This window comes from Electrona antarctica, assembly GCF_951216825.1.
Source record: "Electrona antarctica genome assembly, chromosome: 10".
Classification (NCBI taxonomy): Eukaryota; Metazoa; Chordata; class Actinopteri; order Myctophiformes; family Myctophidae; genus Electrona; species Electrona antarctica.
Window position 1 is genome coordinate 12,366,717 of NC_136791.1, and position 18,736 is coordinate 12,385,452.

The following is an 18,736-nucleotide window of genomic DNA, read 5'->3' on the forward strand; positions in this document are numbered from 1 at the left end:
AGTTTACGCATGATTCATGATAACTACTTTTTATATATGTGATGTATGCCATGCTTTTGTTATTGCTTAATGTAAGTCGCTCTGGATTAAGAGCGTCTGCTAAATGCCTAAATTGTAAATTGTAAAATTGTAATTAATAAAATACAAAAAAGGACTCACCTGGTGGGACTTTATAAACGTCTAAATTTAGGCTTCTACTTTATGTCATCATGATAAAATGCCAAATCTACAAAATGTAAATAAATAGCATATCCACCCAATGCCAAAATTGTTATTCATAAGAACTTTGACATTTTGGTTAGCTCAGAATTGTAAAACAAACGTACATTCCCAGAATCTCTTATTGATTATGTATGGACTAATTTCAATTTGTTAGATATTAGTGTGATTAGCATTGTACATTAAATAAATCGATCTTGATCCTCTATGATTCGCAGAGCTATTTCCGTCTCACAAAGGTGAACAGTCATACTTGCTTTAGTCACGTAGGAGGGAAAATTGTCGTTTGTTTGTTTAGCTTGTTGATGCAATTCAGTATTTGTAGGCTGCCTGGATGTCGCCAAATAACATTCCTCTCTCCGTTTTCCCACCTTTGATATAAGAGGATGTGCCAGGTCATAACTATGTTTCTACATCCTGTCTGAATCTTTGGCGACACTAGTAATAGTATGACAAAATATGGTTCTACACTGGCTAGCTCCTTTACACCATGATGAAGTCATTCAAGGGAACAAATTGATGAGGATTATAAAGTTCATAAGGCTACTTATTACCAGGGTTTTTCTTTTGCTTGGGGTCTTTGGTTTCTGGTGGTATATCTATAAGCATGGTGGACAGGAGTTGATCATGATCTGAATTTTAGTGCTTAATTTGACTTAGAATTGTCAGAAGAATTCAAACATTGGAACACTTAAAATAACTTTGATTAGTTCAGTTAATGATGGCAATGTGGTCAAATTAGTTTAAGTAGTAAGTCAGAGAGGCTTATTGTCTGTATCAGCCAGGGTGTGGGAGTCTATCCCTGTTTCAATGCGCTAGACCTCTGGGAGATGGATTGCTGAGGTGGAGCGAAACACCTACAGTACCATCAGCTCCCAGTACTTAGCGCACAACTTCAAGCCATGCTCCTCATATGTTGAGTTGGTGGTGCCCGGGATTGAACCCATGACCTTGCGGTCGAAAGACGAGTGCTCTACCAACTGAGCCGAATTTAGTTTATTGTACTTTAGATATCACTTAGTTTTGCTTTTGCTACAAGGCTCAAACTGATTAATAAACAGATTTATGAAAATGAACATAACAAATGTTATGACTTTCCTCTCAGGCACACATGGGGAGCAGGGTTGCTTGCTTTATCACATATTTTCAGGGTGATAAGGCAGGCCGCAGATATTATTGTCTTTTGGCCAAATCTGTGATTCTCATATTTTGTCAGTCTCGTTATTGCTTGGTGTGGCAATATTTAGGAATGAATGGCTCAATAAAGAAGCAATCAACACTCAGTGTAGTTAGTTATAGTAAACTAGAAGCTTGCGTGCCACAGGCACGCTCACGTCTAACGCCACACGTCCGTGTTGTTTTCCGTGAATATTGTGTGTCCAGGTGAGAGAGAGACACACGCGCACACACACAAAGCGTACATTTTGAACAAAGGCAGACAGCGATGTGTCTTTGGCCGCTGACCGTGTTTTGTCCATGCTGGGCAGGTTGTGTGGTCGCTCTGTAATCGAGCAAGGACAGAGAGAGGTAGCTAAACTACAGGGAGAGCGAGCGTTCCGTGCTCACCGCAGTTCTCAGAAAGCCCTGCTGTGATTGACCAGTAATCGCAGACCCACCAAGCTGGGTTGAAAACGCAGAGGTGAAGTCAGTGACGTATCACAGCCACCAAGCACAGGCATGAACGCCACTTCTACATACAGTCATACACCTGTGTATGACTTGGCTACCTGAACCTGCGCACAAAGTTGTGCGTTCCGTGGGCACAAATTAATTTGCATTGTGGGCGTGGAATTCTCTCAAATGTGGTATTTGTCCTCAGTGAACCTGAAGTGGAGAAATGGGACAACAGGTGTGCTGTACAGGAAGTGAACCCACTTTGGTGGAAGTGGGTTCTCCAAAGAGCACCTGTCTACAGTTCTCTCTACATATAAAGGACCCACGTAGCGCTTCTTCTTTTCTTTTTTTCTGCCACTTTGGTGGAAGTTTTGTCCTACATTTAAAGAATGTGCCTTACATCAAAGATATCTTCCAATCACTTAAGTAACTTCTTATTCATTTCCCATAACAGTTAACCACATGAACCCTAGCGTTCACGTAGGTCAGGAAGCATTTGAGCTTATTTTGGCAAGAGAGATTTGGTGTAGTGGGGAAAAGGACAGACCCTTGTGGGACACCAGTTAACAAAGTATATAGGGTTTAAACGGTTAAATAATTCACATTACCAAAATATTCTTTACTTTCCTATAACAATCAGTCCTCTTCCAATGTGTTACAAGTTGGGCTTTTTCGCTTGTACTGAACGAATTTCTTTACACTACCGTAACAATTCCATGTGAATATGGTCTTATGCATAACTCCAGCCATTGCATTTACCCTCTGCGGTGTAGAAAGTCGTATCAATAGAAGCAAATATGCACTGTAGGAAGTGGACAGCTATAACATGCGGAACAGGAAATATAACACATTTAAGGCACATTACCCAAGAGGAAGGTATTGTCGTCATTCCAAAAACACAACAGTGAGATCTTCAGGTGTTTGGGGTGAATCAGTCGTACAGTAGATTGTGTGGGTTTCAAGTCTGCAGGAAGTGACATAGTCGGACATACACAATGAACTTTGTTTTTCTTTTTCTTTTTTAAACTGCCTTCCAACACCCGATTCTTTTTCAAACCCCTTTTTGAACATGACATGTCACTAAAACTATGTAAGTACAAGCTCTGTATTTATAGTATAGTAGGTCGTTTGCGTCTCTTTTAAACCTTTTTTGAACTTCCAGAGACATACTGTAACTGAGTAATGGGTATGCTTGGCACAAAGTTATGCAGAAGCAGTAGAATAGCTGAAATATGTACAACATAACAAGGCGTAGTTGTATTTATATCATTATGGTCTTGCTGCAAAGAAGAAACCTTGACATACTGATGTGAGCATTGTTTTCATCATGTTCATGTTTGTCATTTTTTAGAGCTTCACTCATTAAAACCAATGAACAATATGAGGTTTATATATATATATATACAGTAGATTGTCACCCAGGCCTTTGCCATCGCTTGTTCCTAAAGAAACAAGAAACAATCACGTTGACTAGAGCGACAGTTTAGTTTGGCTTACACTGATTGGTAAGATATCAATTATGTCTTGGCTTCTGGGTCCTCTTCCTATCACTCCTGCGTCACTCCGAGCCTGAGTCAAACTAATTGGACTCAGACAGAGCTATTATAGGTGTTACTGTACACCTGTTGTTAATCGCACATAGGATAAATCAGTCATCTCCAAAATAATTTCTTTCTTGACTGTATGTGTCTTTTTAGGCTTCTTTGTGGCTACAAGATAATGGAGCACTACATGGAAATAAAGAGATGGTTTGACCCAAAGCCTTGGCTGTTACCTGTCCTGCAATCAAGTCGGTTATGCGTGCATATCAATCTTGGACAAATACAAGCTGTATGCCAAGCACCTAGTGGAATATTGCAACTAAACTACATATATTATTATATTTTATAATCATGTCCCCTTTAGTTGTTGGAGTGTTTGTTTGTAGCAGTGCATTTGCACATACGTGGCATTTGTCCTCTGCATTTACCCATCCTAACTAAACTATTAGGAGTAGCAGTGGATGATCAGAGAAACTTTGACACATATAGACTGAGCTAAGTGTGGGGGGGGGGGGGGGGGGGGGAACCAGTGAACTTCCCATTCCTAGACGACTTCTCTGCCCAGACAGCTACTGCCGCCCTATACAGTCTATTGTAGATACTGTGTATCTATAAAATCCTATTTTAATATTTCACAAAAATGTGTTTTTCTCTGCTTTCTGGTCCCAGACAGCGGTTTTGGTGAAAACAGAGACTCTCTTCTTTCTTTTGAGATATTTGGTGTCTGCCACTGATTGTTGCATAGTGTTTTTCTCAAACTAGGGACGCCAGGAGGATGAAAGTGGTTAGAAATAGGGACACAGGCTACATCATTTCAGACACCCGATCAAAGAAGTCAAATAATGACATGACAGATACAGTATTGGCCAAACCGATATAGTGGGGTTGCTCTACATATTTGTCTCCACCAGGCCGAAGGCATGGGGAGAGAGTATGTTTTGCACTCCGTGTGTGTGTGTGTGTGTGTCCGTCCTTCCTTCCTTCCGTCCGTCCGTTACCAGCTAATCTCCGTCACCGTTGGCCCGATCCATGCCAAACTTTGCACACACACTCCATGGATGCCAACGATGAACCTCTGCCCCAAATATTCCTCAACAGCCTGTTATAGCGCCACCATGAGGCCGATTTAGGCAAAACACATTTCTGTAGATTACTCGTACACATTTTATCCATACATCACACAATTCGGTATACACTATCTCCATAGTCATGTGATCAACACGGATCTGCATCATTTCCCATCTTCTAACCTGATTGGCTAAGATTGGCTTCCAAAGCTCACATGATTGGTCCGTTACGAACAATATGCCACAAATCACAAACAGTGTGCAATTTCCGTGAAATTATACACGCAGATTTGCACTAGGCCGAGGACAACATAGTTTTTATCCAATTTAGCCTCACGGTGGCGCTATAACAGGGCAATTCCCGTTTTACCTATAACTGCATCGATCTGTATACAACTTATGTATGCGCACTCCCTAGAGGCCATGTAAAAACATTTTCCCTGCATCCCTCCACATCTGCCGGTTATAGCGCCACCATGAGGCCGATTTCTGCAAAATGTTAGTCGCACAGATTTCATCCAAATCTCACGCAAATCGGTACACATGATCTCTGTAGTCATGTGATCAAGACGAGTCCGAGATTTCTCAGATTCTACACTGATTGGCTAAGATTGCCTTCCAAAGTTTTCAGGAGTGGCCCGTTTTGTACAAAATGCTGCACATGTCCTGCTCATCCAGAATTCTATCCTCAGAGATGCTATGAGTGATCTGGCTCTGCATTTCCTCAACAAAATGAACAAACAAACAAAAAAACATGTTTCTATTACTCCTAAACATTTTGCCAAACATCACACACACACTCATATCCTCCTGGTGGAGACCTGTGCCCAGAAGGGTTTGTATCTAAATCACATGGGAATGACTGTGTTGATTCTCACTGTTCTCAGATCAGCCGTCTCCAGCAGCACCTGTCTGCCGGGGAGCACCAACAGGACTTGCTACAAGGCCAGCCGGTCATGTTTGTGTCGGCACACGCCCAGCCCCCAGCGGACAGTCTGGTGGAGCTCATTGAGCTGTGCGGGGGCACAGTCAGCAAAATCATCCGAAAAGCTGGTATCTGCATTGGGGGGTTTGACAGGAAGAGACCGGAAGGTTGCAGGATCCTCTCTGAGCAGTGGCTACTCGGTAAGATGTTTATTTAACCACTTAAAAGACCTATATACTTCCTCGTAGATGAATTGCGAAAATAGCCGTTCTATGAGTTCACACTATGTTTTGAGCTTGTAAATATTAAGTATTATTTTCTCTTCTTTTTTTTCATAATGACATGCCCAAAATAAGGACACCAACGTTAAAGTGGTTAATCATATCTCCCTCCATGTTGTTTTTGACATTTAAATATTGTAGAAAATTCCTTTATTGGACAGCTGATCAATTAATTTTACATTACGTGACATTCTTTTCTGTTTCTCTTTTATTCAGATTCTATCACCCATCTCAAGCTACTCCCGTATGATGACTACGAATTGGAGAGAAGATCCCCATAAAATGTGACTTTGAACTGTGAAGATGCACTTTTACAATGGCTAATGCCTGGTTAATCTCCTCTGAAGTATTACATACTGTACATATTTTCATGCAGATCTTTTTTCTCACATTTTCGTATTCAGTAAGATATGCCCGATGTCATGGGAAATGTTATGTGACTGTGTCCATTCTATCCAGCTGGAAACTTGATGCTGCCAGCCTGTGTTTTGTTTATTGCCAGCCATCACTGGCTTTGACCTTGTTTCTGTTAGTTTAGAGTAAAATTACTTTCGGTATTTGGTCTTATTGAAATTTTAATTTCAAGTGATTTGGGGTAATTGTCCTCATTTTAACTACCATTACATTAGTACAAAGGGTGTATATTGTGTTTGCTGTTAGAGACTTAAAAGGAAGGGTCTGTCTTGCAGGCGACCCTGTTTTCCGCACCACGAAGGGAGGGACTTTCCCACGAAAGGAGCGGCTCTAAGGAGTGCTGCGGCTTGTGATTGGGTGATTGAGTGTTCCGCTGTGTTCATTGTAGTGGGGACAAGGATTTACTATTCTGTGCCTATCAGGTCGCAACGCGAACAGGGCTGAGTCGGCTCAAGCGAACTTTGCGTCACTCGTGGCTCAAGTTTGCTTGAGACGGCGCCCCTCCGTCTCAGTCTACAAATATAGGCCCTCCCTTCACCGAAAAGTCCCTCCCTCTGTGGGGCGCAAAACTGTGTCGCCATAACAAGAAGTCCGCCATGAGAACTTTTAATTGTGCATTGACTGACAATCATAGGATTATGTTGTTGATTGCTTTGGAACATGTTTTTTTGTGTGTTTTCTTTGTTATGCATTAGGGCTGGGCAATATATGGATATATCAATATGACATGAGACTAGGGGCCCTATTTTCGCCATGATGTACCCCTTATCCCTAAACTTATTTTTTTTACTATTCTGAAAACATTTTAAAATTGTTCAACTAGCCGATCTACATCAACACGTGAGCTTGAAATTGGCTATTTGAACTATTCAAAAATGTTTTTCAAAATAGTAAAAAAGGAAAAGAAGTTTAGGGATAAGTGGTATAGCACTGGCGAAATTAGGGCCCTAGATATCATCTGGATTTTTTTATGTCACCATTAGTGTCTTTTATGGTTTTAATCACTTGTGCCTTAAAGCTCATAGCCTGTCGTTGAGCTTGTAGAGATATTCTCAAATAACCGTATCTGGGTCTTTGATAAAAACATATTGTGATATTTTGATACTGCCCAGCCCAAAGATACATATGATTCAATTCCATTTTTGTATACACCTTTTATATACCTAACCAAACTCAACTTTATCTTACTATTGTAAATGTTAGTTTTTTTTATTGAGGCGATTCATATTTGTTGAGTTAGAATATACAAATTTGAACTGAGTGGTGCTGTACTGTGTGTGTCCTTCCCCACCCGTCCTTCCTGTTCCGACATTCCATATGTTGATATGACCTCATCAAACCCTGTACACTCAAGACACGCTCCATCCAGTACAGAATTAATTCCATATGTTGATCTGACCCCCCATGCCAAAGCGCCAGCGCTCCCCCAGCAGTCTGCCATCACCCATGCGGCGAGGTCGCTACTTGCCCTCAGAGCGTCTTACTGGTAACTTTGTTGTTTGTATTGTAGTGTATTTTATTGTATGTCATGACTGTTTAATAAAAAATATATAGTGTAGCGCTAGTGTAGCCCTGCAAAAGACCCGGCCGTAACTTGCTGCTCCAAGTGAGCGGCTTGTTGCTTGCCTGGTCTACTGAGTTGGAGATCGGGGTTCGACTCCAGCTCAGGGTGCTAAACGTTACAAATTACAATATATAATAGTGGCTGGAACAACGTTGTCTCCTTGCATCAGCGGTTGCCTGGCAACCAATAGGCCAATGACAGGCCGACCGTCCCTCCGGGCTATGGTCTCTTTACAAAGTTACCACTTCGTTAGACCAATCGGCTTCGACGACGTTACTAAAGCCTCAACGTAACCTCGCGTCACCAGACTGTCAACGAAACGTGGTGGAGAGGTGAGGAGGCGTGTGTCACGTGTGTACAGTATGCTATGCAAGTGTGCGTGCGTGTATACTGTCTGTATTTGTGCGTGACATTTGCAGCAACTAGCTAGCTTACCCAGCTCAACAAGAACATTTGCAGAATGATATATTATTCTGCCAAATAGCGGCTTAAGAGTTGTTAACGGTCCATGCTGGCGGTTTAAGCTAGTGAAGATCTAAAACGGGGGGGGAAAGCCGTCACTTTTAAACGTAACGAAAGCTATGAAACCGGTAGTTTGTGGACCGTTAGCTGCCGTTAGCTAACACTCAAAAGAGTGTTATAGTTGGTCAAATCAAATGGAACAAGTAGAAGCAGCACAGCAGTAACTATCCACAGCCAAGGTTGGTGTGTGTGTGTTCTTGTTGAACATGTTGTGAATGTCTTGGCTAAATGTTTGCCGGCGGTGAGACGAGGGTGCATGATGTGTTTTGTTGTACATTGCCGCATGGTGGGACGTTAAAGCCAGCCGCACAGGGTTTGACATTAGCATTAGCTCGCTAGCTCTGTTCTGTTCCCCCTTTGCTCTAGTTTTAGTTCTCCAGTCAGTGTGTCCCACCACAGCCAGCACCAGGCTGACTTACACAGACAGGGGGGTTGTGTGTTGAACCCGTGTCCAGGCGTGTTGGAGCAAGTCGAGACACACTTCCATTTCTTCCTCGTTTTGTTTTGTTTATTAGTTTAGAGTTGAGCAAGGGAGAACCAAAAGATGCTGCTTTCTCTGGTTGTGCACACATACTCGTTGCGTTACTGGTTCCCTGCTACGGTCATGCTGGGGACAGCACCAGCTTACCTGCTGTCATGGGCTGTCTGGAAGCTGCTGTCAAAGCTCCTGCCTGTCAGGATGTATCACAAGGTGGACGACCGGCTCTACTGTATCTACCAGAGCATGGTCCTGTTCTTCTTTGAAAACTACACAGGGGTGGAGGTAGGTAATAAACCCCATACATTACTGTAGCTCTGGTCCATACTATCCTTAAGGACTTCTTAAGGCTTAATACTTGTTCCAGGAGCTAGCATTACTGTATGCATTACTGTAGGTTTTGTATGGCAAACACGCTGTCCCTGGTATGCTGGATGGGGATTAAACATAATGTGCTTAAAACCACACAGGAAGCCGTTTGAAATGAATAACAAGTTCACTGCAAACTGCTAAAAACAGATCGATGTGACACGTGCTTCCTGTCACTGTGCTGGTGTGGAATTTACTCCTAAAAGAAATAAATACTAAAGACCTTTCTAACAAGCTATGGTATGCAACTAGCCAGTTGCAACTAGCCAGTTGCATACCATAGATGTCTGCATTCTTATGCCACGCCTATACAGCAGGTGTACTAGGGTGTGCATATACAGTGTGACAGTGTTTACACACATACACACACACACTGTTTATATGCAAGCACTAGAAAATAGATCCCTGTATTGCACATGGTGAATTGTAATATAAAACGCCTTATTTGGGTAAAGTGTTTTTTCATCACAACTAGGCCAAATCGATAGCTTAGATGGGAGTCATCACGTTTTCCTGCAAAGGTGCGAGCTGAGCAGATTCTTCTATTTGTAAGCATAGGCAGAATCTATCTTGAGTGGCGCACTGGGACACAAACCTTAAAGTTGTTTGTGTTCTTAAAAGCCTTTCATGTTTGTTTATAATAATGTGTTAACTCTTTTTAAATTACCGGTATTGCTGTCTGTCAATATGAATAATGAACTTAGTGTAGGGTTATTTTAACCTGCTGTTATTCACCTCTCCCCAGATTGTTATATATGGAGATATACCAAAGAACAAAGAGAATGTTGTCTACCTATCAAATCATCAGTGTACAGGTAAGACTCTCAGAGGTTGTGTTTTAAAGGAAGTAAAGTCTGGGTTGACCGAATTAAAAAACTTGTTTGAATCATTGGCCTTCTCTTCCAGCGGACTGGATCATTGCTGACATGTTGGCCATTAGACAGGAGGCCCTTGGTCATGTGAGATACGTTCTTAAAGATGGACTCAAGTGGTTACCATTGTATGGATTTTATTTCTCTCAGGTACTATATATGTTTATAATTGTAGCTATGATTTCACTGAGTTTCATTTGCTACTGGTGAATCTGTACATAATATCCAGTATTCATTCTCCTATACACTATTGATAATCTGTATTATCTCATCTTACCGTTGCACAAAACAACTTGTCATTTCTGTCCACCAGCATGGAGGTGTTTATGTCAAACGAAGTGCAAGGTTTGATGTGACGGCCATGAAAAAGAAGCTGCTCAGTCAAACTGAAGCGGGAACACCAGTAAGTAATGTTAGGCTTTTGAACCAAAACTTCGAACGACCATTACAATGTGAAGGTCACCTAAAAACCTTATTTTCTTTTCACTTAAAAACTAAAACCTTCACCACATAGGAACAAAGAGTTCAGTTAAACCAAACCTTTCACCACATACTGTACAGTACAATCATGGAGATCCATTGTAAACGAAACAGTTCACCAACTACAGTACGAATATGGAGATCTATTGTAAACCAGGTAGACCAGACCTTTTAATTACATAATTGGAACATGGAGAGCTCACATAGTGAACTAGAAAAAGTGCCCCTCGGGGCACAGGTCTCCACCAGGGAAGGTCAGGTTGTGGCCTCCTGGTGGCGCTATAATAGGCCAATGTGAAAAGGGTGCTATTTCTTCTTACGCCTTGGATGATTTGAGGCATTGTTCCAAAAATGTGTTTCGCAAAGATCCACCTGTTGGTGGCGCTATAACAGGCCAATGTGAAAAGGGTGCGATATATTCCTCAGCCTAGTAGGAAAGTCTGTGAAAGAAGACGCTGCGTTCATGATTTGAGGCTTTTTGTTCAAAACGGGCAAATCCTGCAAACTGAAAGCCAATGTTAGCCAATTAGGATGGAATATGAAATCTCGGACAGATCCGTCTTGAACACATGACTATAGAGATAGATTTGTGGGATTTTTGGACAGAATCTGGAGGAGTAATATAAAAAAAAATGTTTTTCAAAAGTCTGCCTCCTGGTCGCGCTATAACAGGCTGTTCTGGAAAATTTGGGGCAGAGGTTGGCATCCAGGGAATGTGTGCAAAATTTGGCAGTGCCGACGATTCGCTGTACACAGACGGACACACTCACACACGGACGGAGTGCAAAACATACTCTCTCCCCATGCCTTCGGCCTGGTGGAGACAAAAAGCTGTGGCTATACTGTATTTTGTAAATATATTATAATTGGAACAAAATGTAATCACCACCTGTCCCTTTGAGACAGATGCAAAACTACAAAGAGCACTGACAAAAGGAAATAAAGCTTTGTTACTATTGGTTAGAAACCTAAATTGGATATTTAGTTATGATTCATGTTTCTTCACTACATTCAAAGTTTAAGTTTGAATGCCTTTTGGAAACCGTAATTTAATTGACCATGCACTTATTTCTCCAGATGTATCTTGTCATCTTCCCAGAAGGAACCCGGTATAACCCAGAACTCAAGAATGTGATCACTGACAGTCAGGCTTTTGCTGTGAAGGAAGGTAGTATCAATATTATAGTAACCACTAAAAACTTGTTGTTTTCTTGTTTCTGAATTTATAGTACGACTGTTGCTGTACAATTATGAGTGTCAGTGCCTGCATTACATGGCTTTCTCCACCATCGGTGTGTGAATGAGATGCACATTATAAAGCATTTTGGAGAAAGGCACTGCTGCACATACACACAAAACTGTATACACCCCTTCTATTCTGATTGAGTACAAAAATAATAGTTGCGACAGGAATTCTTTTGTCAGAATAGGATTAAGAATTAAGTTATTCACATGGTTACATAATACCCTATTCCCACACCCTGCGTATGCCATGAGAGAAAAATGTCCTTGTCGACAAAACCCTTCATTTGTAACTTAAGTCATGGAAATTAAAACAATCATGAACACCAATCAACACTCCTCTTCACTATTGATTAATTATGTGATACAGACAGAAACTCTTTGCCTCTGTTTTGGACAGAAACTTTTATATTGGGGCCCCAGGGTGTTAGTAGCTCAAGAAGTAGAGTGGCCTTCTTGTAACCGGAAAGTTCCTGGTTCGATCACTGGCTCCTCCTTGTTTCACATCGAAGTGTCCTTGAGCAATAATTACAAGCAAATTTAAACATTGTAAAATATTTATAGTTATGGTTAATCAGCCACTTTCAGGTCCATCTGGAGTTATGTCATAACTCCAGGTGGAGTTGTGTTTTACATAAGTTCAGTACACTTTTTAGCATACACAGGCTAGCTTGAGTTCATAAACACTCATTTGTATTGACTGGCCTATGCGTTTAAAGTCACTGAATTGTATGCCTCAATTTGTAGCCTCAATTGAGGAGAGAAACCCGATGCGCGAATGCTATACTTGTGCCAGTCCAGGTGCTGTCCATGTTGGGGGTTTTAGCCACTGGTTTTAGCCCAGATTTGGGGAATTCACTTCTGATCCGATGACTTCCCACTAGGCGCTTGGGTCTTTTGAGATACTGACAACCAATATAAAGTCAATCTGTTGGATGGTTCTCGTCATGAAGGAGAAAGACAAGACACACAGAGATTCTGTGCATTTATAGAGCGATGGTTTTGCTTCTACTCAATAATGGAACAGAAAAACAACCATTTGGCTGTCCTGAAGGTGACCCAATTACTGCACATGGGCCAATGGGATTTTGGATAGAATTAAGCTGTAGGATTTTACTTGCTGACAAATGGTGACATTAAATTCCATAAGCATTTAAGGAATTTAACTGTGTATAATCATCATGCATTGTGGAATCGGTTTGTCTGATCATCACAGCTGCTGTGTCTACAGTATATAAGAACATGTCTGAAGGTGGTGAATTTTTTTCTTCCCTAGGACTGGCTGTTTTGAACCACACTTTAACACCCCGAATGAGAGCCTGTCACGTCGCCATAGAGGCCATGAAAGACCACTTGGATGCTGTGTATGATGTCACGGTTGTATATGAGGGAACACAGACTGCCACTGGTCAAAGACGACCTGCTCCATCGATGCCAGGTGAGCAGGGCTTAAAGAAGGCGTTCTCCATCTAACAGACTCATATTTACTTTACTTAATAGTAGCTTCCCCCGTCGCTAGGCAATGCTCGCTTCCGCTGTGGTCCATCAATGAAATGTTTTCCCACCATCCACTTCCATTGTAAGTGTGATCTTTAGCTCTGTTTTTCTCTGAATTGAGGTGATTGAACAGAATGTCGATGTTCTAGCTCAATACAAAATCTGTACTACCTCGCGGTTAATATATTAGCGCTTCCGATGAAAGCGAAAGTGTCCATCGGTTGATCCGTAATGGCCGATAACTACTTCGGTTCACCGGGGTGAATTTCGGGTGTTCAAAATAAAACGTCCGGCTAAAATCTCTGGCAGGGGAGGGGTAGAGCTGGTGTCAATGGTGAACACCCTCAGCCAATAACGTCTAGTCTTTCTATCAGTCTTGACCATTCGTTATCAGTTGTGCAACAGCATGTATTTTATTCCTAAGTAAACACATCGCACAGATTACCTATTAACTGAAAATGGGAGGGGTTGAACTTCTTGTAAATTTAGTTTGTTGTGGAATTTTGGTTTTTCTTGGTTCCCAGCCCCAGTTTGTAAAGAAATGGTGTTGTGAAAAAAACATCCTGTTGACTCAGGAATAATCATACGTAGATATCATGTGTCTCTAATAAACAGAAGAGGAAGACTACAAAAATGCATGTTTCTCATCACGCACTTCCCAGCCACATGTTTTGAAGGTGACTGTAAAGGAAGTGTATGGTTGAAAGATTGAGCTTCAGTATGGAATGTTTTCCAAACCTTGAGCTTTTACCAGTAATATATTATCTTTGAAAATGTTCTCAATCTATCTTTTTTTATATATACTTAAGATCGAATACTCTAATTTAGAAATAATAGTGAAATATTATTAATGTGTTAACATGACATCACAGTTACAGGGACATCCTTGCAAACATACCATGTTTCACGTTGACGCTTCACATCATGTTAATTCAAGGTCGGATGCATCGCTTGGATGCTCCAATAGGACCAACAAGCTGCTTTCTCACACATCTTTGGTTTCTCATGAACTATAGGGGTTTGTCTTTTAATGCCATGGGAGCATTGAGTATCACGTGATGTGTAAATATATTTTATTCTGTACATCTTAACCTCATGTTGATTTAATTGCTCATTCTACGATGCCTTTGCTGAAAGGCCTTTCCTGTTTTTGTTTAGGCTTTCATTCATGTTTTCTGTTGGACAGAATTCCTGTGTAAAGAATGCCCCAGAGTCCACATACACTTTGAACGTGTGGATATGAAGGAAATTCCTCAGGAGCCTCTGTTTTTCCGCAGGTGGTTGCACGAGAGATTTGAGATTAAAGACCGGTGAGTTTAAGCACCACATGAACAGCCAAATTAAATTGATGTATGAATATGGGATGGATGCCAGTAAATATCAGACACAAAGGTGAGATGTTGAGTTAGTTTGGTTAGTCTGTCCGATGACAGACTAACCAAAAATACTTTTTAACTGGGACATTTCTAATTGTTACCCCTGGGCCAATGAATGAATAATTCATAATTTATTTAATTAAATAGATTATGCTGTAATATTCATGAAATACAGAACTATATGTTCCTTGGGTATAAGGAGAGATGGGCTGTTGATTTATGGTACAAACCAAAACTAAGAACATATCGTCTTATTAAAAATAATTATGGCCCTGAACCTTATGTTACACAAAATGTATCCAAAAGTCGAAGATCTTTTTGTGCACAGCTGCATTCTGGGACCTTACCATTAGCTTACCATTGGTACTCCTGAGGAGGACAATGTGATTTGGAAGAAATTAAATTAAATTATTTTTTTGTTTTATTGCCCATTATATGATGAATAATATTGAGACACTTATTATTTTGTAAAATGACAACTATTTGTGTTAACTTTTTCTGGTTAGATGATTATGAAAAACTTTTGTTTTAGGAAAGGTATTTTTGTTTCAGCAGATTTCTTATGTAAAGCGTGGGGAAAAAGGCAGAATGTTTTGTTTGTGTAAAAGGGAGTTAAAAAAAACTGTTTTTATTGTACACTTATGCAATATTGAAGCAATTAGTTGTATGGTGTGTCCTATAAGTCCATGTGGGCTGGGCACCTCTGGTGCATGACTCATAAATAAAGAATCTATCTATGAACATGCAAGCCTAAAAACATACAATGATTGTTTTAGTTGTGTTTTCTGTTCATTTAAATGAAAAACAACAAAACTAAATTAAACATATGACAGACATGATCATATCACCATGGATTTTTCATGTGCAGCATGTAGTGAATTGCTAAGCCAGTCACTTTACAATTGAACAATGACTTTGTTAGCTTAGACGCAATTTTATTATGATGAATACAATTTACAGCAAGACATAACGTTTCTAATTGACTTAATCCCATATTATAGAAGTTGGTTTAGTAACTACCATTATACTGTACCTAATTAGCTGAACCTCAGGGTTCAATCTCTTGTGTGCTCATTACTGATCATTTTAAATCAACTGATATATTCATCTGTCTTTTCAAAGGCTGCTAACCACTTTCTATGAATCTGAAGATCCAGAGAAAAAATGCAAGTTTCCTGGCAAAGCCCACATTTCTCCACTAAGCCTCACAAAGACCATACCATCAGTGATGATCTTGGGAGGATTGACACTGCCGTTACTGTTTACTGAGTCAGGCAGGAAACTCTATTTCAGGACCTGGCTCTACGGAACAGTCCTGGGATGGCTTTGGGTGCATGTTAGTCCATGAGGAACAAGATGAAGAATGCCATTATATGGTGCACAGAAGGTATGGAAACATCATGCCATTTTCCTAGACTACAACAAGAGCGATATTGAAGCAAAGCCATGTTTGTAAAGACTTGGAGATTATCCCATACTTCTGCCTCACCATCTACCTTCAACTGTAACCTGAATGAAGAAAGAGAGATGCTTAGCTGCTTGTGCTACTTATTCACTTGCATTCTCTGGATTTGCTGCCTGATATGGTGAAAAAATGTCAACAGATTTGTTGAGATGCATTACTTTTCTTGAATATTCCCCTAGAACCTCAACATTAAAGTAAAAAATAGACACAAACCTCCCTTTGGATATTAATCCCATTTCATTGCCAAGATTTAGCCAAATCTGTATTCTTGCATGCCCAGAGACCCAATCAACCTCATCAATCCACGGTCAGGCATAAGACTTAATGTCTATGAGTAGACATGCTCAAATTGACCAACATCCATGTCATTGACAAAGTTTTGATGTCTCACTAATCATAACAATACCTCAGATTTATATAGCGCTTTTCTAAGTACTCGTTGCTTTACATGGGGGGGAAAAAAAATTAGGTAAAATAATCAAATAATTTGCTAAAAGTAAAAACAACGTCCGTTGGGGAAGAGGTGGGTTTAGGGGCAATTTGACGGATGGGAGGTTTAGGGAGTGTGTTCCACAAGAAGGGGACAGAAACTGAAGGTGCCCTATCACCCCAAGTTCAGAGCTTGGTCTTCACCAAACCCGAGAGATGGGGAGGGGACATTCTCAGGGCATATGATGGTGGACCGTGGAGGAGATCTGAGAAGTAGGGTTGTTGGGGGGCCTTGTAGGTGGTGAGGACTATTCTGAAATCAATTATTTGTTTGACCAGGAGCCAGTAAAGGTCTTGGAGAATCACTATCATCTGCTTTTTCACTGTTGCCATGTCCCATGTCAGGATGATTATGCACTTTGTTTGAAGTTGTGTTTTACATAAATACAGTACACTTTTTAGCATACACAGGCTAGCTTGAGTTCATAAACACTCATTTGTATTGACTGGCCTAAGCATTTAAAGTGATGTCACACAGTCAGGTTCACTCTGAAAATGTACTGTAGTCCTAGAAATGACACTTCTAACATGCAAGCGAGATCTTTTGCTAGAGTCAAATGTCTGATTGCAGCTACATATATCTAGGCCAGTTAATATTGATTATTTGTGTGCTCGATGTGAACTGTATATTTCACAATCGAATGTTCTGCCATGGTGACATATTTTATTAAGTGCAAATTGTTAAAATCTTGCCAAGACCTTGTTTAATTTCAAAGGCATTGTTGACATAAGTTGAGCAATACATTTATAATATATGTATTTTTGCATCACCAATTTGTATTCAAATTATATTTTCGCCTCAATTCTTCTACATATTATACATTTCATTCTAAAAAGCTTTTCAAAGCATTGCCAGTACAAGATCTTTTGTATGGCTATGCTACTTTATAAGTTCTGTTACAAAAAAAACTCAAAAGTATCTACTGAGCAATATGTTGCTGATGCCATTTTGAGAGTATGCTGCATTAATTTTTTTTGCCAATGAAGCCATCTGTATTATATGCATAACTGTATTGTAAAATGCAATTGTATGTCCAATGTCCATTCAGATTTACTATGATAAAAAAAACTTTACTTTTTTTCACTCGTCACTTTACATATATTGGCATTCTAATCCTGTGGTATTTGTTTGATTTATCTAATGGGTCATTCATTTTACATGTTATAAGAGTACCTCACTTGAATAATCCTTCCTTGAAATGACCCTTCTCAGCCATTTTCTATCCATTTTTATTCTCAAGTTTAGATTGTAATTCATCAGGAAATTCAATGTAGACACCAATGCCAATAATTGTTCCCAGAAATGTGTGCCTTCTATTTGAATGAGTTGGTCCCGACCCATACCATAGATTGGTCCTGATATATTATAACTATGGTTGGTCCTCGAGACTCATCCAGAGGTCCATGAGTCCCGTCATCTTAGGATAGCACCCTCTGCTGGATAGCACTGGAACTGCTGCTCAAAATGTAGCATATTGGTCAAGTTGTCTACAATTCATAGAATCAAATGCATTGATTTACACTTTTTGAAGAAAAATGGCGATGTATGTACATTTTGAATGAGGATGCCAGAGTGAAATAAAGTATGTGGGGAGAATCTATGGTTCTATCATTCATTTTCTAAACGGTAATCAACTTTTTTGATTTTCCCCCTCGGGAGAGTTCTTAATGCGCTGTATCTCTGGCTAGTCAACTGCATGGAAACACGTTTTGAACATTAAACTTAAAATTGTGTTTTACTTAACGTTTTAATAACATGTTTATATGTACATTGTACCATGGGTACTGAGGGAGTTCCAGGGGGTACCTAGCTCAATTAGAGATAGTTAGGAACCAAATGGACCCGTTACACTCTCAGAGTTAAATTAACAGTGGATTTACAATATAAATTGGGGTACCAGAGATAGAAATGCCATTAAATCGGGGGTCCGTAGCGTAATGCGTGTGGAACTGGGGGTCCATGAAATTAATGTTTCGGAATCACTGCTAGAGCCGTAAAAATCCTCCCTTATCGGGGTCACTGGCATATGTTTTCAAATGGGGGGGTCCATGGCCTAATAAATGTTGATTTAGGGGTCCTTGACACGAAAAAGTCTGGGAACCACTGCATTGTACAATATAGTTTACAGTATTACTGAAACCTGTTCAATACATTTGTCATGGAAAATAAGCAGGGTAGTTTAATGTTTTCGTCTTCCCCAGTTATGATTATGAATATGATTATGTATCTTTCTTTTACTCTGGATTGACTGAAGGTGGTGGTGCATGCGCAGTGCACTAGTATATCCCATTGCCCGTAGGAACCGTTTAAAGTTTATTTT

General features: G+C 40.2%; 2 protein-coding genes across 3 annotated transcripts in view; both read left to right on the plus strand.

Moving 5' to 3' along the window:
* The window catches only part of mcph1 (microcephalin 1), a 40,095-nt gene extending 33,891 nt beyond the window's left edge, over nucleotides 1-6,204 (plus strand). The window contains exons 15-16 of the mRNA XM_079512715.1: nucleotides 5,329-5,566; nucleotides 5,864-6,204. Coding sequence (XP_079368841.1) covers nucleotides 5,329-5,566; nucleotides 5,864-5,928 — 303 coding nt within the window. The 3' untranslated portion in view covers nucleotides 5,929-6,204. The remainder of the gene's footprint in view (nucleotides 1-5,328; nucleotides 5,567-5,863) is intronic.
* Nucleotides 6,205-7,893: 1,689 nt separating this feature from the next.
* Nucleotides 7,894-18,014, plus strand: agpat5 (1-acylglycerol-3-phosphate O-acyltransferase 5 (lysophosphatidic acid acyltransferase, epsilon)). 2 transcript variants are annotated; one of them, XM_079513111.1, is made up of 9 exons: nucleotides 7,894-7,957; nucleotides 8,663-8,910; nucleotides 9,740-9,809; nucleotides 9,901-10,016; nucleotides 10,180-10,269; nucleotides 11,424-11,514; nucleotides 12,865-13,026; nucleotides 14,272-14,395; nucleotides 15,584-18,014. In XM_079513111.1, the coding sequence occupies exons 2-9, from the start codon at nucleotides 8,692-8,694 to the stop codon at nucleotides 15,807-15,809; spliced, it is 1,098 nt and encodes a 365-aa protein (XP_079369237.1). In that variant the 5' UTR covers nucleotides 7,894-7,957; nucleotides 8,663-8,691; the 3' UTR covers nucleotides 15,810-18,014. The 2 variants fall into 2 exon arrangements, with proteins under 2 accessions (XP_079369237.1, XP_079369238.1); XM_079513112.1 differs by lacking the exon at nucleotides 7,894-7,957 and adding an exon at nucleotides 7,990-8,326.
* Nucleotides 18,015-18,736: the final 722 nt, after the last annotated feature.